Source organism: Stegodyphus dumicola, chromosome 2 (assembly GCF_044657685.1).
Source record: "Stegodyphus dumicola isolate Sdum_Otavi_A_Nest chromosome 2, ASM4465768v1".
Taxonomy (NCBI): domain Eukaryota; kingdom Metazoa; phylum Arthropoda; class Arachnida; order Araneae; family Eresidae; genus Stegodyphus; species Stegodyphus dumicola.
The window spans coordinates 218,865,817-218,884,486 of NC_140769.1; the positions used below are offsets into that span (position 1 = coordinate 218,865,817).

At 30.5% G+C, this 18,670-nt stretch overlaps 1 protein-coding gene across 1 annotated transcript in view; it reads left to right on the forward strand.

Moving 5' to 3' along the window:
• The window catches only part of thoc6 (THO complex subunit 6), a 51,050-nt gene extending 36,157 nt beyond the window's left edge, over positions 1 to 14,893 (forward strand). The window contains exons 8-13 of the mRNA XM_085811780.1: positions 5,623 to 5,725; positions 6,792 to 6,844; positions 6,989 to 7,057; positions 7,916 to 8,029; positions 13,974 to 14,099; positions 14,738 to 14,893. Of these exons, the coding sequence (XP_085667906.1) occupies positions 5,623 to 5,725; positions 6,792 to 6,844; positions 6,989 to 7,057; positions 7,916 to 8,029; positions 13,974 to 14,099; positions 14,738 to 14,827 (555 nt within the window). The 3' untranslated portion in view covers positions 14,828 to 14,893. The remainder of the gene's footprint in view (positions 1 to 5,622; positions 5,726 to 6,791; positions 6,845 to 6,988; positions 7,058 to 7,915; positions 8,030 to 13,973; positions 14,100 to 14,737) is intronic.
• Positions 14,894 to 18,670: the final 3,777 nt, after the last annotated feature.

Here is an 18,670-nt window from a genome sequence, read left to right on the forward strand (position 1 = left end):
TTAAAACTTATAAATGTGGATGAACACATTGCTGATATTTATTATTATCTTGAAAGGAGTTCTAAAAGGAAGGAAAAATTGAAATAGTTCCAACAGCTGCATAACAGCAGTTTACAATTAGAAAACTTGGATGAAGTTATAAAATCAGCTAGGATTGACACCCAGTGGAGTTTAATTGGAAAACTGAAAGGTGCTGATGGAATTGTAAAATATAGTGAACTATCTAGTATTATGTTGGCCATCTTGACAGTTCCCCATAGTAATGCAGAGTGTGAGAGGATTTTCAGTGTTGTTGCGAAACCGAGGACTAAATTTAGATCTAATATTAGTGATGACACATTAGGAAAACTTTTATTAGCGAAAGCAGGCCTAGGTGGCAATTGCTATCAACAAAACTATGAAGTTTCTTTCTTAACCCGTAACAAGGGACGTGCAGTCTGATAGACCGTGCCACATGTTCCTCCCATCACCCCTATTGCATGCTTTGTCCAATTGAATGGATTCTTCCCCTAGCTTCACTTTTCGTGACCTTCTTTCTGACCCCTTCTTATCAGAATGCTTTGGCAAGTGTATCTGTTGAAATTCTTCTACAGCGGTCTGTGAGACCTCACCTCCCTCTCCAGCGTTACAATTTTCGGCAGTAGTGAACACATAGCTCTGAAGTTAGGTCCGCGGAGATTCATTTATCCTTCTGATCCGCGTTATGCAGAAGAACTGAAAAAAATTCTAGACGAAGTTGGAAGTGATTTTAGTGGAGAAGATGACTGTGAAGATAATTTCTGCGAAAGTGCCCACTCAACAGACTCTGAATTTTCTGCAAACAGCAATGATTTCTCTGATCTAGAAACAACTAATTCCGTAAAATACTGCTATGGAAATAATTGGTTCAAATGGTCCTCCGTTGAACCAAATCGAAAAGTTAGAAGGCCAGCTCACAATATCTTAAGACTTCCTGAACTAAGACCTTATGGAAAAATTCATAATTCAGATCCAAAAAATGTATGGCAACTACTTTTTACTGACGAACTTTTAAGCATAATTGTGAAATGGACAAATCTAAAAATTGAAAGAAAAATAAAAAATATATGTGGTCCGATTAAAGGTGAAATTAACTACACCTGTGTTGATGAACTGAGAGAGCTCTTTTAGGTTTACTTATTTACACATCAGTCTTCAAATCCAATCATGAAGATACTGAATGTTTATTTGCCACGGATGGAGCTGGTCGCGATATTTTTCATGCAGTTATGTCAATGAAACGTTTTAAATTTTTACTTTCAAATTTGCGATTTGATAACCCAGATGATAAGGAAGAACGAAAGAAATCTGATCCGGCAGCACTTATTTCTGAAGTGATGAATTTATTCATTAATAACTCCCAGAAAGCGTACACATTAGGCATTTGCGTCTGCATTGATGAAATGCTTGTTGGATTCAGAGGAAAGTGTCGCTTTAAAATGTATATACCCCAAAAGCCTGTGAAATATGGATTAAAAGTTATGTGTTTGGCTGATGCCCGGAATAATTATGCTTACAGTGCATATCTTTATTGTGGAAAAGACTCTGATGGAATTAGTGTAGAAGAGAGTTGGAAAAAATTCAGACAACCAAGTCAAGCTGTTCTGCGTTTGAGCAAACCAATTTTTATACGAACAGGAATGTAACAGCAGACAATTGGTTTCCTTCCATAGAACTTACCACAGAATTGTTGAAAAATGGACTGACATACGTTGTAACTGTTAAAAAAATAAAAATGAAATTCCGAAAGATTTTCTTCCACGTAAGTCAAGAAAAGAGAATTCAACATTGTATGGATTTACTAAGGACATAACCTTGATTTCATTTGTTCCAAAGAAAAGGAGAGCGGTGCTTTTGATATCATCATTGCATCATTCGATAGAAACAGAATCAGAAACACAGAAACCTGAAATAATCGCTTTTTATAACAGAACCAAAGGTGGTGTTGATGCTTTAGATAAAAAATGTTCTGTCCATTCCTGTAGTAGGAGAACAACGCATTGGCCTATGGCTCTGTTCAACCGGTTAGTAGATATGAGTACAGTAAATGCATACATTTTGCACCAAGGTTATAACCAAAACCCTGTTATGACCAGAATCGTGTTTTTGAAAGAATTAGCGAGAGAATTAGTCCAACCACTACTACACACGAGAGTGAAAAATCCAAGAATAAATCGAGAATTGCGCTTGACGATAAAGCGGATTTTAGGAAAAGAAGCCGACTCTAAGGATGTGGAGCAGTGCACAAAAGAAGCAAAATTAAAATCAAGGAAAACATGTCGTCTTTGCCCTCCAAGCAAGAAAAGAAAGACAGTATATTTATGTTTATCTTGCCAAGACCCTGTTTGTTTGGAATGCACGCAAAAGTTATGCAATGAATGTGCTAAAGGAGACGAAAACTAAATTGTTTACTATCAGAAAATCTACTGATACTGTGAGATACTGATATTTCAGGTACTGTCAAAATTTTTCTGTATCGTGCTATATACAATATTCTCCGGTTAAAATTTGCTTTAAATATTAAATAATATAGATAAAATAGTTAATTCAAAATAGATGCATTCTTATTTTTAGTTTTATAGAATTTAGTGCAGCATATGATTTTCATCGAAAAATTTAAAGCTATGGGGAAATTTTCTGGGAAAAATTTAATTTCACTTTAAAGTGAAAAAACATATTTTCTTTTCAGAGTAAAATGTTCAAAGAACATCTAAGTGAAATATCATGATGATATTTTAATTAGACGATTTTTAAAAATTTATTATAATGCGCGGTCTCTGAAACTGCACGTCCAATGTTATGTTCAACTTTTTCACCTCCCCTGTTACGGGTTAAAGAAAGCAAAATCTGCCACTGTTTATAACATTTGTACGAAAACTGATTAAAGTGTCTTTTTGTTTTCTTAAACGATGCAAGTAATAAAATGTTTTTTATGTGTAAGGTATTTTTTTGTTGCATGCATTTAAGAATTAGTTACCATTTAAAGTTAATTCATTATTGAAAACTATATTTTTATCATTTAAAAAGTCTTTTTAACATTGTGAAAAATCTCCCGATTTCTTTAAAAAAAATCTCCTGATTTTTGAGTGTCATAGGTTGGTAGGGTGCTGTGGTATTATCTACAAAGAGTATCTAGAAAATGGTAAAGCTCTCAATAGTAAGATATATAATGAGATGCTAGTCCGTGTTGACGTTGCTATCAAGAAAAAATGTCAAACTGAGTTCTGCTTCAAAAAGATAATGTGTCATCAAGATAATGCAAGACTACATGTGTCTGCATTCACCAGTGGACTCTGTAGGGACTCGAATGGGATCTTTTGCCACACTTACCATATAGCCCTGACATCACTCCTTCAGACTTCTACCTTTTTTTTACACCTGCAGCATCATCTTGCTGTTGCTCTCTTCCATTCTGCACAGGATGTCTAAAATAAGGTTGATCTGTTTTTGGCCACCAAGTTTCTGGGCCGAAGATTTTAAAAAACTGCCAAAACCTTGGCAGAAAATCATAGATTTGGGTTATGATTACTATCCACACTAAACATACTGCTTTCATAATATTTTTTTTCTTCTAATTTTATTAAGAACTTTTTTTGGTGGAAAACTTTCGTTTCAACCAGATACTGTTTCTTTTGCTTACATTTCACATTAATGTAATTGTAGTAAATATGAAAAATGTGCTGCATTTAGCGTCATTGTTAAAAATTCACGGATATATCTAGTAGCATGGCTAGTACTTTTATAGACATTCTTTGTAAATAGGATTAAAATTTTAATTTTTTTTTTTTTTTTTTTTTCCTTAAGCTTGTGAAATTACTGAATCATTACTTTTGAGATGGATAATGGATGTTTGCAGATCGTGTTACAAACATCAGTACATTACCAGTTAGACTAGTCCCATTAAACATAAAATGCTAGAAGGAACATCAAAATATATCTAGAATTTTTCATAATTTTTGTGATTGCCATTTATTGAGCTGTAAGTATTCTGTATGGATATGCTTGCTAGATTTCTTTAAAGCTCTTGTAACAGCCACATTACAGAATAATTAAAAATATATATTTCATAGTTTATTGGTTAAATAATGCTACTGTAGAACTTATGTTGCATATCAGCCTCATCAATCAGTATGTGTGAAAAATGTGCAGTACTTCTCGTCTTCGTTAAAAACTCTTGAATATTTCTAGAAGCATTGCTTGTGCATTTTCAGATATCTCTAACCTTTAAATATGACTAAAGAGAATTTCCAAAGTTTTACTCTAAGATGTCAAAGAAATTCATCCCAGATTTAATATTGGATAATATAGAACTATTTATGTAAAGAATACTGATGCATATTTTGACTTTTATAAGATATTTGTCAGTTTTACTTGCAACTAGATGACCAAGAGGAAAATATCACCAAGTTTTGATATTATGTCAAAAAGGGGTAGCGTGCTTTTAAAGTTTAAAATAAATTGTTTTTTAAATTATGTATTTTAAAAATTACAAATTACATTTAAAAGAAAAGTTGCAATTTATTTTTCAGGTAGCCATAAATAGGCAATAATAACTCACTGTTGTCAGGAATACGAATTTTGAGGCAGTAAAACCAAAATGTTAGCATGAAGGCTTTTTTATTTTTTTTCCTCAGGCAGTTTCTCATGCTACATTTCCAATACGGCTTTCGCTGTGGTATAAATAATTTCATTACCTTTTTTTTTTCTTGCAAATTCAAATGTGGAGTAAAATATCCCATTTTTACTAGAGTACTCTAACTTCATTTTACTTAATGGTAAATTGAAAATTTTCGCCATTTTAAATACTACCTTTAAAATAAATAAATAAATTTAAAAAAAACAGTTTTAGAATCTTTATTACTTGAACCTTTGTATAAATATTACTGCTGTTCAAATATCCAGACAGTTGTTTGTTTAAAAGAAGCAGAATACAGTGCTGGAAATAATTATCTCATCTATTCAATGAGTGCTGAATGTATAAACATATAACTGATAAGAATAAATTTGAGGAGCTGCCTTTTCTTCATGTTTGGTTATTATTGTAACCAATCTACCATTCTCATGTACTCATGTACTACCATTCTCTTAGGAAATGTTCTACCAGTGACTGAATGGTTAAGACTCCTGAATACTGATAATTCCACCTGAGTTTGAACCCAGGTGAATGGGCCAGTTGTATGATTGGTTTCTGTGGTATTTCCAATGTGTAACATGAATACAAGCCAGTTTTCCCCTAAAAAATCCTCCACAAAGGCATACCTTCCTTTATATAGATAGGCCTCATGTGCTTTGCCATGCTCAGATAACCTAACCTTTCTTAAGAAATTTTATCATTCAGTTTTAAAATTTGTTAGTCAGGAGATATATATTTATATTAATTAATGGATTTTTTAATTTTGAATGATAGCAATGCATAGCCATTAAATCTTAATTTTTTCAAATCAGTGGATTATTTTATGTACCAAAGAGCCTTTTTTAACTCCATTCTGAGTAAAGTATTTAACAACTGAATCAAAGCAGTTTATTATGTAATGTTTATCCCCCTTCTCCCCCCTTTTTTTAATGTGTAAGTTTGGGTTCAAAATAAACCTACCTGTCTTTTAGTTTGTTATGGAAGGCCACATGGATTATGTTCATTGTGTGGATCTGGGAAACAGCAGTCAAGAGTGCTTATCTGGAAGTGAAGATGGTACTGTTAGAATGTGGGGTATGTATGCAGTTTACATTTGTTTCTAGATTTTAAGGAAAGTATTATTTTGTATATTTTTAATGGAATAGCTTTGAATAAGTAAAAGAAATTACAAGATTTTAAATGATGATGGTGTCATGATAGTGTCAGTAATTAATGGTATGAGATTAAAAAAAAAAAAAATTTTTTTTTAATATATATTTTATGAGTTCTCTTCATTACAAAATGCAGGTGCTATAGGAACTTATTGTTACTTATTTTGATTCAATTTTACCATGCTACAGTGTCTAAAGTCACATTAGGGAAATAATCGTAGCTCTTGTTCCAGTCACATGCTGGCACATAGTCATAAAATTCTTTGGTTAAAGAATTAACAATCAGTGTGATACACTTAATCATAATTTATTATGTCTCTAATTATATTTCTTATACTACTTCTGTGTCAGGTCAATAACTATCAATGCAATCTCGTGGATGGCAGTGAAGGTGTTAATATGGTATTTGGACAAGTGGAAGGGATGGGATGATCCCACTCATTACCCTGTACCATCACCAGATCTGTCCTCCCTGGATTTCTAATTTATGGGATCACATGAAAAATTTGGCGTACAATACACCTGCGGATAGTTACGAGAATCTTATCACCCAAATCTGCCAACTTGCCTAACTGTCTCTGAGAAACACCAAGAATATTTCAAAATGTGCAGGATCCCATGCTTTGCTGATGTTAAGCATATATTGCAGCTAATGAACAAAACTCTAGCATTTTCTATGTCCTCTCTTAATATCACATTTGTTATGTTCTGATGAATGTAATATTCTCCACTTATGTATTGTTCTTTTATGTCTCATATTTTCTATGCTCTTGCACATGACAGTAACATTTCTAATATTTCATTGCTGTTTGATTCCAATTCATTTTTTATTAACCAGCATTTCACAGAAGTGTGTACATGTAGTAGTAAATAAACCTGCATAACTTAGTTTGTAATTTGTTAGCATTCTGTGTATTTGTTGCAAGTATTGCAAACTGAAAATTTTCTGCAATTTTTATTATTTTATTGAAATTTATGCTATTTTCTAGATGCTAGAAAAGGTGGAAATGCTGTTCATGTCATCGAACCTTACAAACATAATGTAAGAAATGTTGCCCATATTTTTGAATTTTTTAAAATAAATGTACTTGTTTTTCATCTTAAGAAAGTTTTTCATTCTCTTTTTTTTTTTTTTTTTTATTATTATTATTTATTTATTTATTTATTTTACTTTTTACTTTTGCAGCTTTCTAGCAGACCTGAACTTGGAAAATGGATTGGATGTTTAGCATTTGATTCTTCTGATGACTGGTTGGTAAGTTGTGTCCATGAATAATTATATCTATTGATGTGATTTTAAGGATAAATTAACTAGTAAGGAAGAAATATCCATATATTCTATGAAATGTTTTGCAGAGTTCTGTATAGTTTCCACAATTTCATTAAACAAAGTTTTTAGTGTTTATATTGTTTGTTAGTGATTTGTTCACATATATGCAGAGAGTACAATTTTGCTTGTCATCTGATGTATATTGTATGACTAAATATTGTTGCGGTTTTTGATTTTCTGAGTTTAATTAATGTGTGAGAAATAGCTGATATGCAGATTTGTAAAATTCAGTTATATTGTTTTATTGCTTCAAAATTTGATGCAGTGATAATAATTGATGTGAACTTGTAATAATACCAATTTTCTTTGTATGATTGCCTTATTAGTATAATTGGAAATAAATTTCTTCTTTCCATAATTGTCAAATGAGATAAGTAGCCTATATTATTTTAAACATAAATATATATCAGCACTTATCATAATCAGTTAAAGCAATTTTTAAGAAATATTTTAAACTGTTTTCTGTTATTATTAAGCAAACAATCTATATCTTTATAAAAGTATTTGTTATATTCACATTCATTTTTGTAAAATCATATTTGGAAAATTCAGTGAAAATTTATAAACATAATTATTGAAAATCTTCATAAAAATAAGAATTTTTCATAATTTAGCAGTACTTAAAAAGAGTTATTAAAGATAAAAAGTGATTAATTAAAAAATATTTACTAAACATAATTTATTGTTTAATGTTGTAGTATGTCACATTTTTAATCACATGTTTCTTTTCTTAATACACATGTTTAATTGTAAATATTTTAAATTAAAAACCTTTGATTGTAGGTATGTGGTGGTGCTCCTTCTCTCTGTGTGTGGCATATTCGTTCACTTTCTCCTTCAACAAAAATGCAGAAACCTCATATGACTTCTAATGTTGTTCATTTTTATGATGATATGGTAAACATGGATTCTGAGCATTTGTAGTTTTTAATATAGTATGCTGTTGAAATTTTACATAACATACAGATTTAAACTTTAAGCTCATACATACTTCAACCTGAATTAATTTTGTTCTTATGTTATTTTTAATGATTTTCATAGTTCTTAATCTGTTACACAATATCATAAGCATCATAGGAGAATATTTGGGATATTAAAGTTTTTTAAAACATGTTTTTTGGAGACAATAAATACATTATTTTAATGCAAAATTTGGGTAAGGGTGCTAGTTACTGCCAAATTAGTTTAACAAGTATTTTGTTTTTTACGTTGGCCTACACCTCTTCCATACTTTTGTTTTAATGCTTGATTAACATGCGGGCAACTAAAATAACAAGAATTAAGTAAAATGTTTTTATGAGAATACCACCATAATTTATATTAAGTTTTTAATCTACTAATGGATAAATATATCAAACATTCATTTTTCATACAAGTATATCAAATAATACTAGCAGTATACTTGTTCTTTGTGCAGGTGAAGTGCAATCTATTTTCAAAAGACTTATAAAGTGTTGAAAAGTCCAAAGAAATAAGAATATGAATAAAAGCACTGCATCTGTGCTAAGAGAAATTCTTTCTATAGTGCACAGCAGCAAAACATGTGCTATTGTACTTTTTCCAAGCAAAGTCATGTCATCAGTGAATTAATATATTTCTGCTGTACAGAATGGAATTTATGAAATTGTAGTGTAATATTGTAAAAGTTTATGAATATTGCCTGATTTAGAAGTTTCCAAATCATCATGATATTTAAAAAAAGCTACTGTTCCCTGAAGACCATGTTTTATAATGTGAAAATTTCAAGAAAGTGTGCATGATAGAATTGCTTATCATGATTTTAAAATATTGAAGAATATCTTTTAAAATTATGCCAGAACTTTTCAAAAGCAGTGCTTCAATATTATTTTTGCCTTGTTAAATTTTTACTCTATCATGTTCTTTAAGGTATGATGGTCTGTAGCCTGTATTAGGGCTTGATTGTAACTTTTTTTTTTTTTTCTTTGAAATCTGGAATTTTCAGATTTGTGAAATGTGAATTTGTTATCTTTCTTAAATTTTGTTTTACAACAAATGTATCATTCAGAGATTACATAAATTTAAAAGTCTAAGACACTTGTCATATACAAAAACACAAGAAACTGGTATTCTAAACTTTTAGGCTAAAGTATTCTTGTTAGGACGAGATAAAAACAGAAATTTTTACCCTGCGTTCTCCAAAACATTAAATTTTCTTCTCTGGTCGCAACACTGAAAGTTGATTTAATTATATGGGTGATGTTATGACAGACTGTAGAAGATCCTTGAACACTAATAGCCTAGATGCTAGCTTAATTAACTGACTGAATCAGTCTGAATGAAACATAAATGTAATAGATTTCAAAATGAATGGATGGATGAATATTTCAAAATGAAGGAATGAATGTTTGAAAGCGAAACATAATGTAATAATAATAATAAAATGTAAGAAATTAAATTAAAAAATACTTATATAATTAAATATAATGTATAATAAATGAAACATAATGTAAAATAGTATGACAATTTTGGGTCAGAAAACTCCTTTCAACACCTTATTTTCAAACATTTTAGAAATAATTTTGTGAATAGTTAGACAGGTTATCTAAATTCTCAACATTCCATGAATTGTTCTCTTCCCGCTAAGAGTTCAAAATCTCCTAATCCTATTAATAGGGATGCTTCGGATTCTAACGCTAAGAATTAAGTGACTAGGTATTGTATCCAACAAAATGTCTTGCAGATTGTACTATAATTGTTAGGGAACTATACATGCATATAATTTAAAAGAAAAAGTTATTAAAAAGACTTTCAAAACTAAAATCCAGCTTTAAAGTAGCTGAGATTGTTAAATAAATTTAAATAAGCTAAATTAATAAGTAAAATAATAATAAATTAATAATTAAAATAGCTTCCTGTAGGAAGTTTTGTTAAATCTTGGTCAGACTCTATCACTGCCATGTTGTACGGAAAATTTAAATTCTTTTTTTCTTTATTCCACAACTTTTCAGCCTGCATTACTGATACTCTTAAGTAACTTTTTTTGTCTTCCATTTTCAACATTTTTTTAGTTTGTGAAAAGTGTTTTGTGCTCCAATTCTTAGGCATGGAAATATCTCTCCAATTATAACCTCATTACACTTTCCATAACGTAACCCTATATCTGTTTCTTCAATGCTTATTATTTTTCAGTATAAGTATGGCTAGATTATTCCTCTACAATTTTATTTTTGTTATTTTCATATTCTATTCCATATACTCCTTGTATAGCTTTTTGAGAATTTTTAATATATGATTATGTGTGCTGTGCTTTAACTCGCAGCCAGATTTTTAATGATTAACATTTTAATACTTTTGAAGGTGCCCTAAAGGATAGGGGTGTTGTTCTTGATTTTCAGAGGAATTTCAGAGATTTCTTTTATTTCTTATGCTGTTCTTTTTTTTTTTTTTTTTTTTTTTTTTTTTTTTTTTTTCCCCTCATAAATTCAGACTTGGCAATTTTTGCATTTCACATTTTAACTTAAAATGTTTTTCACATTTTGTTATTTGATTTAACAAAATTCCTCAATAGTATCCATTTATCTTATTTAAATTTATATATAGAGAGAGATAAAGAGTCCCATAATTTCCAGAACCTCTCCAAAAAGTAACTTAGCTATTATTGCTTAAAATATTAAGAAACCAAAAAAGTAAATAACTTTTAGAAATGATATATGAATTCTTCACAGTGATATTGTTTGAAAATAGTGTAAGCATATATTTATGCATTTAAAATTCATACTCTGAATTATTTTAGGTTATATCAAGTTTTTATATTTCATGGTAGTTTTCAAAATTTTTGAAGTGAGACTGCAATCATCTCTGCTATATTCTTCTTGAAATTCCAAAGAAAGCACAGAGAAAAGTTTCAACAATGTTTTTGCTTTAGATCCACACAACTATATGTGCGTGCATCACATATATGCATGTATGTACCAAAGGAGTCCCTGACTTCAAAATTAAAAATCTCTAAAACAAAGATCAATTGAGGAATACAACAAGCGATATATATATATATATATAAAGTTTCCAGATAATAATTTACAAAACCTGCAAACATATGGGGCTGTATGCTGGATCCTTATGACTGGATTTTGAATGGAAACCTATCTAGGCTGTTTCTCAGTATTTTCTCCACGCTGGAATGCATTAAACCAGTCTCTGCTACAATTCTTTGGATGGGATTCCCTGGATTTTGCTGAATAATTTCAGAAACGGTTGTGACATTTTCAGGAATAATTTTATTTTGCCTGCAACCAAAACTCCATACCAAATCATCAGCCACACTTGCGTGTCTTTTCGACATTGAGCGAAGAGCTTGTGAATTGTTTTCACATAGCATCCTTTGGGAGTATTCAGTTGTGTTGAAAACTTGCCTTGTTGCCATAGGACTATGATCTAGCTTCTGGTATTTCTGGTACCAGACACACATGTTATGTTGTTCAATGGTATTTCAACCTCTTCCTTCCATGTGCTAACCTCCTTTCATGTTTCAAGGGTAGAACTGATTGCTGTTACAAAACCATAACCATAACCTAAGCCTATCTGATTGGTATGTGGCCCTAATAAGGGCCTTTACCAATACATAGTTATTCATGCTCTAACGAGGGATCCTAATAAAGTTCATATCCATTAAAAAATGGAATCCTTGAGAGAAGTGACAGGCTCCTGTGGTGCCATCTATCGTGGGAACTGGTAATTCCTCATTTTCTCGTATGTCTGCAGCTGGTAGCATGTCACCATCTATTGTCGAGAGTAGGAAGTGTACTTGAAAGTAAGAATTAGGGTTAGTTGCTCTGTATTTTGTCGCCATTTGGTGCTCGTTTCGAGAACTGCATTATTTAGCTTCGGCAAAGTTTATTATCGTCATGGCTGCTTGAAATCCTACTTTTAACGTCTCCTGCTGCTGTTTTAGCTGACTGTATTTTTCCTATTATTGAAATGATTGACTTTAAAAAGTTAGAAATGTTCTCGTCTTGTAGCCAGGCTACTGCTTCATTGAAATCATCTGGTGGGGATTTTATCTTGCTTTGGAGCTTTTGACTGTAAGAGATTTTTGGTAATTTCTTCTTTTCGGAGTCTGCTTCTTTTCTCATCGTCTCAGGGAAATTGTCGCCGTTGAGTCCCGGAGCTTTTGGTGGTGGTTTCTGAACTTTCTTTTCAAATCGCTTTCTGTATTCGCTACAATCACAGTAGCTAATCATGTGGTTTTCATGACAAAAAATCCATTTGGGTTTTTCTTGTTTCTTTAACTGACACTGGTTACTTTGGTGATTTTCTCTGCATTTGTAAGACTGAATGGGTTGCTTCCTAAGTGAAAATTTTTCTATTGTAACAATGAAGCTGAATACATTACTTAAATTGTGAATTAATTATCCATCTTCATTTCTTTTTAGTTCCAGCAGGAATATGTGGAGTTTTTCAAGATTTCCTTTATAGTTATGGGTAAACTCCTTTACCTTTTGAATGGGTTATTTGCGATTTTCAAGATCATTGAAGATTGCTATTTCCTTAACTGACGCTGGAAGGTCTTTGAGAATTACTCTCAGTAGTTTTCCATTATGTGGTTGAAATGAGTGAAACTTCACATTTTGTTGGAGCAGGAGCTTGCACATATTTTTATAATATTCCGTCGTTTTGGTATATACAAAAATTTACTTTGCTTTTAATGCAGATTCATATTCACTTTTAAAATTTTTCTTAAAAACTTCGTCCATCTCCATCCAATCAATTTCGTTGTGCGGCAGCACAATAGGTGGGGGTGGTTCTTCGCTGTTTGCTCCTCATTCCTTCTCTTCTGGCTGATTTTGCAAGGTCTGAAATCTGTTAAATTGTTTCGGCTTCCATCGGCTTAAGGCTTCCATCGGCTTCCATCGGAGTGGTTGTAATAATACCACTTTATCCTCTTTAAGTTTCTTAAACTGTTAAAAATATCAACCACATATCAGAAGTCTTATGTATTGACTGAAATATTTTATTGAGAAGAATGATATATTATGCACAGTTGTTAGACATTTTTCAAAATAATCTGGGTTGAAAAATAAGTATTTAAGTTGAAAAACAAGTAAGTAAGTATAGTTATGCTGCTTAGTGAAAGCTAACAGGTTGCCCTTCAGGAATATAATTTTCCAATTTTTATCATCCCTATAGTTCTATTTTTGGTTGCACCTATAATTCTACAGCAGCATTTATATTTTTTTAGACTTTTTTATTCCTTTTTTAATGGATTCAGTACCTAGTCACTGCTGTTTGTTAAACACCTTAGGCATTATTACTGATTGTGAAATCACAAATTAAAGTAACAAATGTCACTTTCATTTTAGTTAGCAGATCTTTTTGTTTTAAATTTTTGGCATCTAACTGCTAATTTATATAAATAAAATAAATAAGAAATGTTTGCATTAAATATTGACAATTAAATTCACATGTCTAAAATTATGTTAGCATGTGCATTTTTATTAGAGCTTTTGTAAATGGTCAATTAGTTTCATCAGCAAGAGCAGTATTTGGATTTTATATTAGTAGTCTAACATAGTTTTCAGAGTATGAATTGAATCTTTAGTTTAATTATAGGTGCCAATCTGTAATCTTCAAGATGCAATTCTTTTTATATCTGAAATATTTGCATATATATTAATTGAGAAGTAATGAAATCATAGTGCATATTATTTGAGTTGATTCGGCAGTTTAAGGATTCTTCACATTTTAATTTTTAATTTTCTTAGTAATTAATTATAAATTACTGTTATATCATGTAAATGTAAAATTATTGTTTAACATATTAGAATATGTATTTTCTCTGTATATTCATATAATTATAACTGTTAAATAATTTTCAACGTAGGTGATATCTGCTGGTTCTGAACCATATATAAATCATTGGAGTTTAGATGGTAACTTGCAGATTGAAGTGCCTGTTGCTGCTACAACAGTGTTAACTTTAGGCATAAATTCTAGCCCTACGCAACAGGTAATTTATTAAATGCAGTCTTGAGTATGTAGCTTGCCATATAAGGAAATGTAGTTATGATCACTAAAGTTTTATTGTACTGTCAGATAGAATGCATAATCTAACATGATTTCACTCCATTTTTCATCGTCTGGCATGACTTTTATACGTGAAAAACCACTTTAATAACCATTTTGTAAATATTTCTATGTGTTCTTATTAATTTTCCTTCTTTTTCCCCATATTCATATTATATGATCTCCCTTCCCAACTAGAAAAAATGCGGTCATGATTTGTATATTCAGAATTATTGTGTTCAGCCATTAATATGAATTTTGTTGACTATCTGCTGATTTTCCAATGGAATTTCTTTCTAAGCATTTTGAATTTATTGCGGGCCACAATGTGCAAACAAAAATTGCAACGATTATCAATCAGATAATACTAATGAGTAATCATGTCATTTTTAAGACAAATTTCATTAATAAAATTCATTAAGTTAATAATTTAATGAAAGTCCTTTATGCTGATAATTTTGTTCAGAGTTCTAACAAAATATTTGGTTACCGAAATTTTAATGTAGAATTGTTACTGTAAGCATGTATTATTTTTAATATCTGAAAAATATTATTTTGAAAATGATAATTCTTTTTTATTAGGTTCTTAGTGCTGCAGGAAGCAGTTATAAAATTGATGTCTGCACTGATTTTAGATATAAAGACTTCTCTCTGTTTTTCTGTGATAGTTAATTGTTTTTGTAAATATGCATGATATTCATATTTTTTGTAAATTTATTAATAAAAAAATATGAGAAATGTTGTTTTCCTTTATTCCCCCCCCCTTAAGGAATATAATTTTCCTTTACTCTTTTTATCCCCTTAAGGGATATAATTTTCCTTTATTGTATAATGTATTAAATGCCAAATGCTGCTAGAAAACAGTTTGATTTGCATTACTGTCTTGAAATGTGTAATATTTCTGAATTACATTTTAATATGTAATTCAGAAAGCCTATTTATCATGAAATTTTAATGCATTATTAATTATTTATTTTATTTTCTGTAATACAATATTTCAATATTATAAGCAAATATTAAAAAAAAAAAAAAAAAAACACTTATGAGATTTAAGCCAAAGTAGCAGGTTAAAATAATTTCTTTTCTTCCATAAATTTATTTTTACTCTTGAATCAATTTGATACTTTTTTTACTCTTAAAATTTTTTACTCAAGATATTCCTCCCCTTTTTCTTACTAATTTAACTTCTTAAAAACTGGGAGGGGGAAAATACTTAGTATATGCTATTTTTGAAGAGACAATTTAAATGATGGGCATAGCACTTTAAAGAGCACACATTAAAGACATGCTAATATCATTATAGTATGTATTTCAAAGGACTTAATGTGCTTTTTAGTTACACAAAGTATTTTTCTATTTGCACCCATTTTTTATATTGTTACTATGAATCAGAAGTTTTAAATCAAATGCTGCAAAATTTAGAGGGTATATTATGCAAGTAAATAAGATAAATATTTCATAGTGTTTATACAGAAAAAGTATTTTGCTGAGTTTTAGCAAGTGTGCATCAGAGTTTAAGAGTGTAAGCATTAAAGTATAGCTAAGTGAATTATGCCTGTATAATCAGTTACTCCAGAGCCATTCCTAGCAGGGGTGCAGGACATAAAAGTACATGGGTAGCCAAAATCAAGTTTATCATACCAACAATATAGTGAAAGTGCAGTCAACGGTAATTATTTTAGCTTCACTGAATTGAAGATATGCAGATCTGCAGGATGTTGCATCATAAGTTGATGTATTTCAAAATAAAGCTACAATTTTTAACCAAATTAAATGAAACTTGGTATCTAATATTTATGAAATGTAGAATATTGTGTTTTTTTAGGGGAATAATTTGTTTTATCGCAAAAGTGTAATATGGCACCCCTTACAACATACATAATTTTGGGAGTCATGTAGTTGTATTTGTTTGACCTTGTTGCGCAGGCTGTCTTATCACTATCGAACTTCATAGTTCTTAACTTGCAATTCTGTGGGTTCACTTCCAAACAAATGGGCTGGTTGCAGGGGCATTTTTGTGGGTTTCCCTATGTCCCAAGATGGCTATGAGCCATTTTCTCTTAAAAAGTCTTCCACAAAGGCATTCCTTTCCTTAGGCAGATAGCCCTCGAGTGATAATGAAACTACCAACATGCCCATGTATGTTTATGAGTGCATATATGTTATTTGTTAAGGTACAGATATTTTCTTTCATAAAGCCCCTATCACACACATACAAAAATATTAGAAAACTTTAAATTGAGGCTTAGTTGTGGCCAAAGCATTTTAAAATTTATAGCAGTCTTAAAAGCAACTGCATTTCGCCATTACCAACACTACACTTCTTTGGCATTATGTGTTCTTCCATGAATAATTTTGTACAAGATAAGGCAAATGAAACCAATTTGGGAAGAAGAAGGAACTTATATCATTTACCTTTGAAATCAATCAAGCTGTAGTTCTAAACCTTTAGTATTTCTTCCTTCCAAAGTTGTTGTTTTTTTTTTTTTTTTTTTTTTTTTTTTTTATTATTATTATTTATTTACGTGGTACATTTCAAGTAATACATAAAGTTTTTTTTTTTTTTTTAATATGAATTTCCTATACTTTTTTTTTTTTTTTAATCTGTGCAGATGCAACAAAAAATAATGCACTAAAATACTATACAGTCAAATACCGAAAATCCGCCGACCTGAAATCCGTGTTGCCTCTCAAAATATAAACATTTAGTTTATAGGTTCCAGAAACCGCAACATGGAGTACAAATATTGAAGAAAAAATACTTACTGGATAATGATGTCATAATTACCAAATAATAATGAGTCATAACAGAAATACCAAATTATTGACATCATGATAAAGAGTTTTTTTCCCTCCAATCTGCATCGAGGTAAAAAAAGCAGACGATTAACTCAACTCTTCTTTCAAGTTCACGCTTCACGTTGTTGTACTTTCTGAGTTTTGTTATTTCATGAGATTGTTTAGTAATGTCGTTTTTTTTTTATCTGGATATTTTGAGGATATATTAAGAATATTTTAAATTTCAGCACTTTTTAATACAATGACAGATAATGACACACTTGTAATTTTACTGCTTGCAACGTTGAAAAATGTAAACGCGTTGCATTGACAGTAATGAAAGAAGTGGAAATTCTGCTAAAGATGCAGGCAGGTGCTACTGCTCGGTTTATAGCAGAATCGTATGGAATTGCCACAGGGACTGTGTATGATATATGGAACAATAAAGAAAAGTTGTTCAAATTTTACAGCAACAGTGATTCTAACATTGGAATCCGAAACCAGAAATCTTTACATGAGGCGAAATTGGCAAACCTCGATGCTGTCTTGTACGAGTGGTTCAGGCAGCGGCAGAATGATGGGGTACCTATTTCAGGCCCGCGCCAAGCCTAACCTGTACTCCTGAGAGAAAAGGGGAAGCTGATTTATGCTGATTTAAAAATAGAGGAGCCTAATGTAAATGAACAGTATAATATAATCAGTTTATATATGTAATAATAGTCTAATGCATATAATTAATTAATGTATATAATAATTTAATTAAATGTTTCTAATACGCATTATTTATTTTGCACTTTTTGTCTGAATATTATCTTTTCTGTCTTGAAATCCACAAAATCCTAAAATCCGCACAACCTCTGGTCCCAAGTGTTGTAGATTTCTGGACTTCTACTGTACTTAAAATTTTTATGCGTTGAAATTTTGTATTATGGTAATATAAATAAGGAAACTTTTATTGATTTTGATGTACTTGCATGATGCTTAGATTTAATTATTTCAGCCCTTTTATGTAATATGCTTTTAAGGATGGCTTAATTGTTCATTTCCTTTAAATTTGTTAACATTTGAATCTAACAGTTTGAGGTCAAACAAATCTCCACTATGGGAGAATCCTTGAATGGAATTTTATGTAAAAATATTTTTAAGCCTAATTAATATAGTGACTTGTTTCCTTTCCAATTAGAGACCAAATAGCCATTAGTCTACTAACAAAATCATTCTCCAATATGCTGCTCGTGGAATTCTCTGTTTCCTAAGGGAAAAAATGGGTAACTGAACCACAGTTCAAATTCATGAAATCAGTTATATGGTCATTCCTTTCGAGTGATTAAATTTTTTATAAAAATTTTCTGGGTTTTCTGTAGCTTAAATTAGGACACTTCTTATTTCCATTCTTCTCAAGCTTTTCAACCAAGCATAAAATGATGTTTTTTACTAAAAAATTTGAAATATGTGTGATTTATAAAATTATTTGTTAGTTTTGATTTTTAAAATGTTTGTTTATTATCTATTTATTTTGAAAGACATATAATTAATGTAATACATTTTTATTATTATTTTAGTCTTAACTTACCATATGCCAGCCTGTATATAACACCAAAATAACTGGTGAAGTAGCAGCAATGCTACTAAAGAATTCTGAAATATTTAACTGATTTCATTATAATAATTAAGTTGATATTACAAATTACTATAAATATTTTCATGTGAACAATACTGTGCTGATCAAAATTTGCT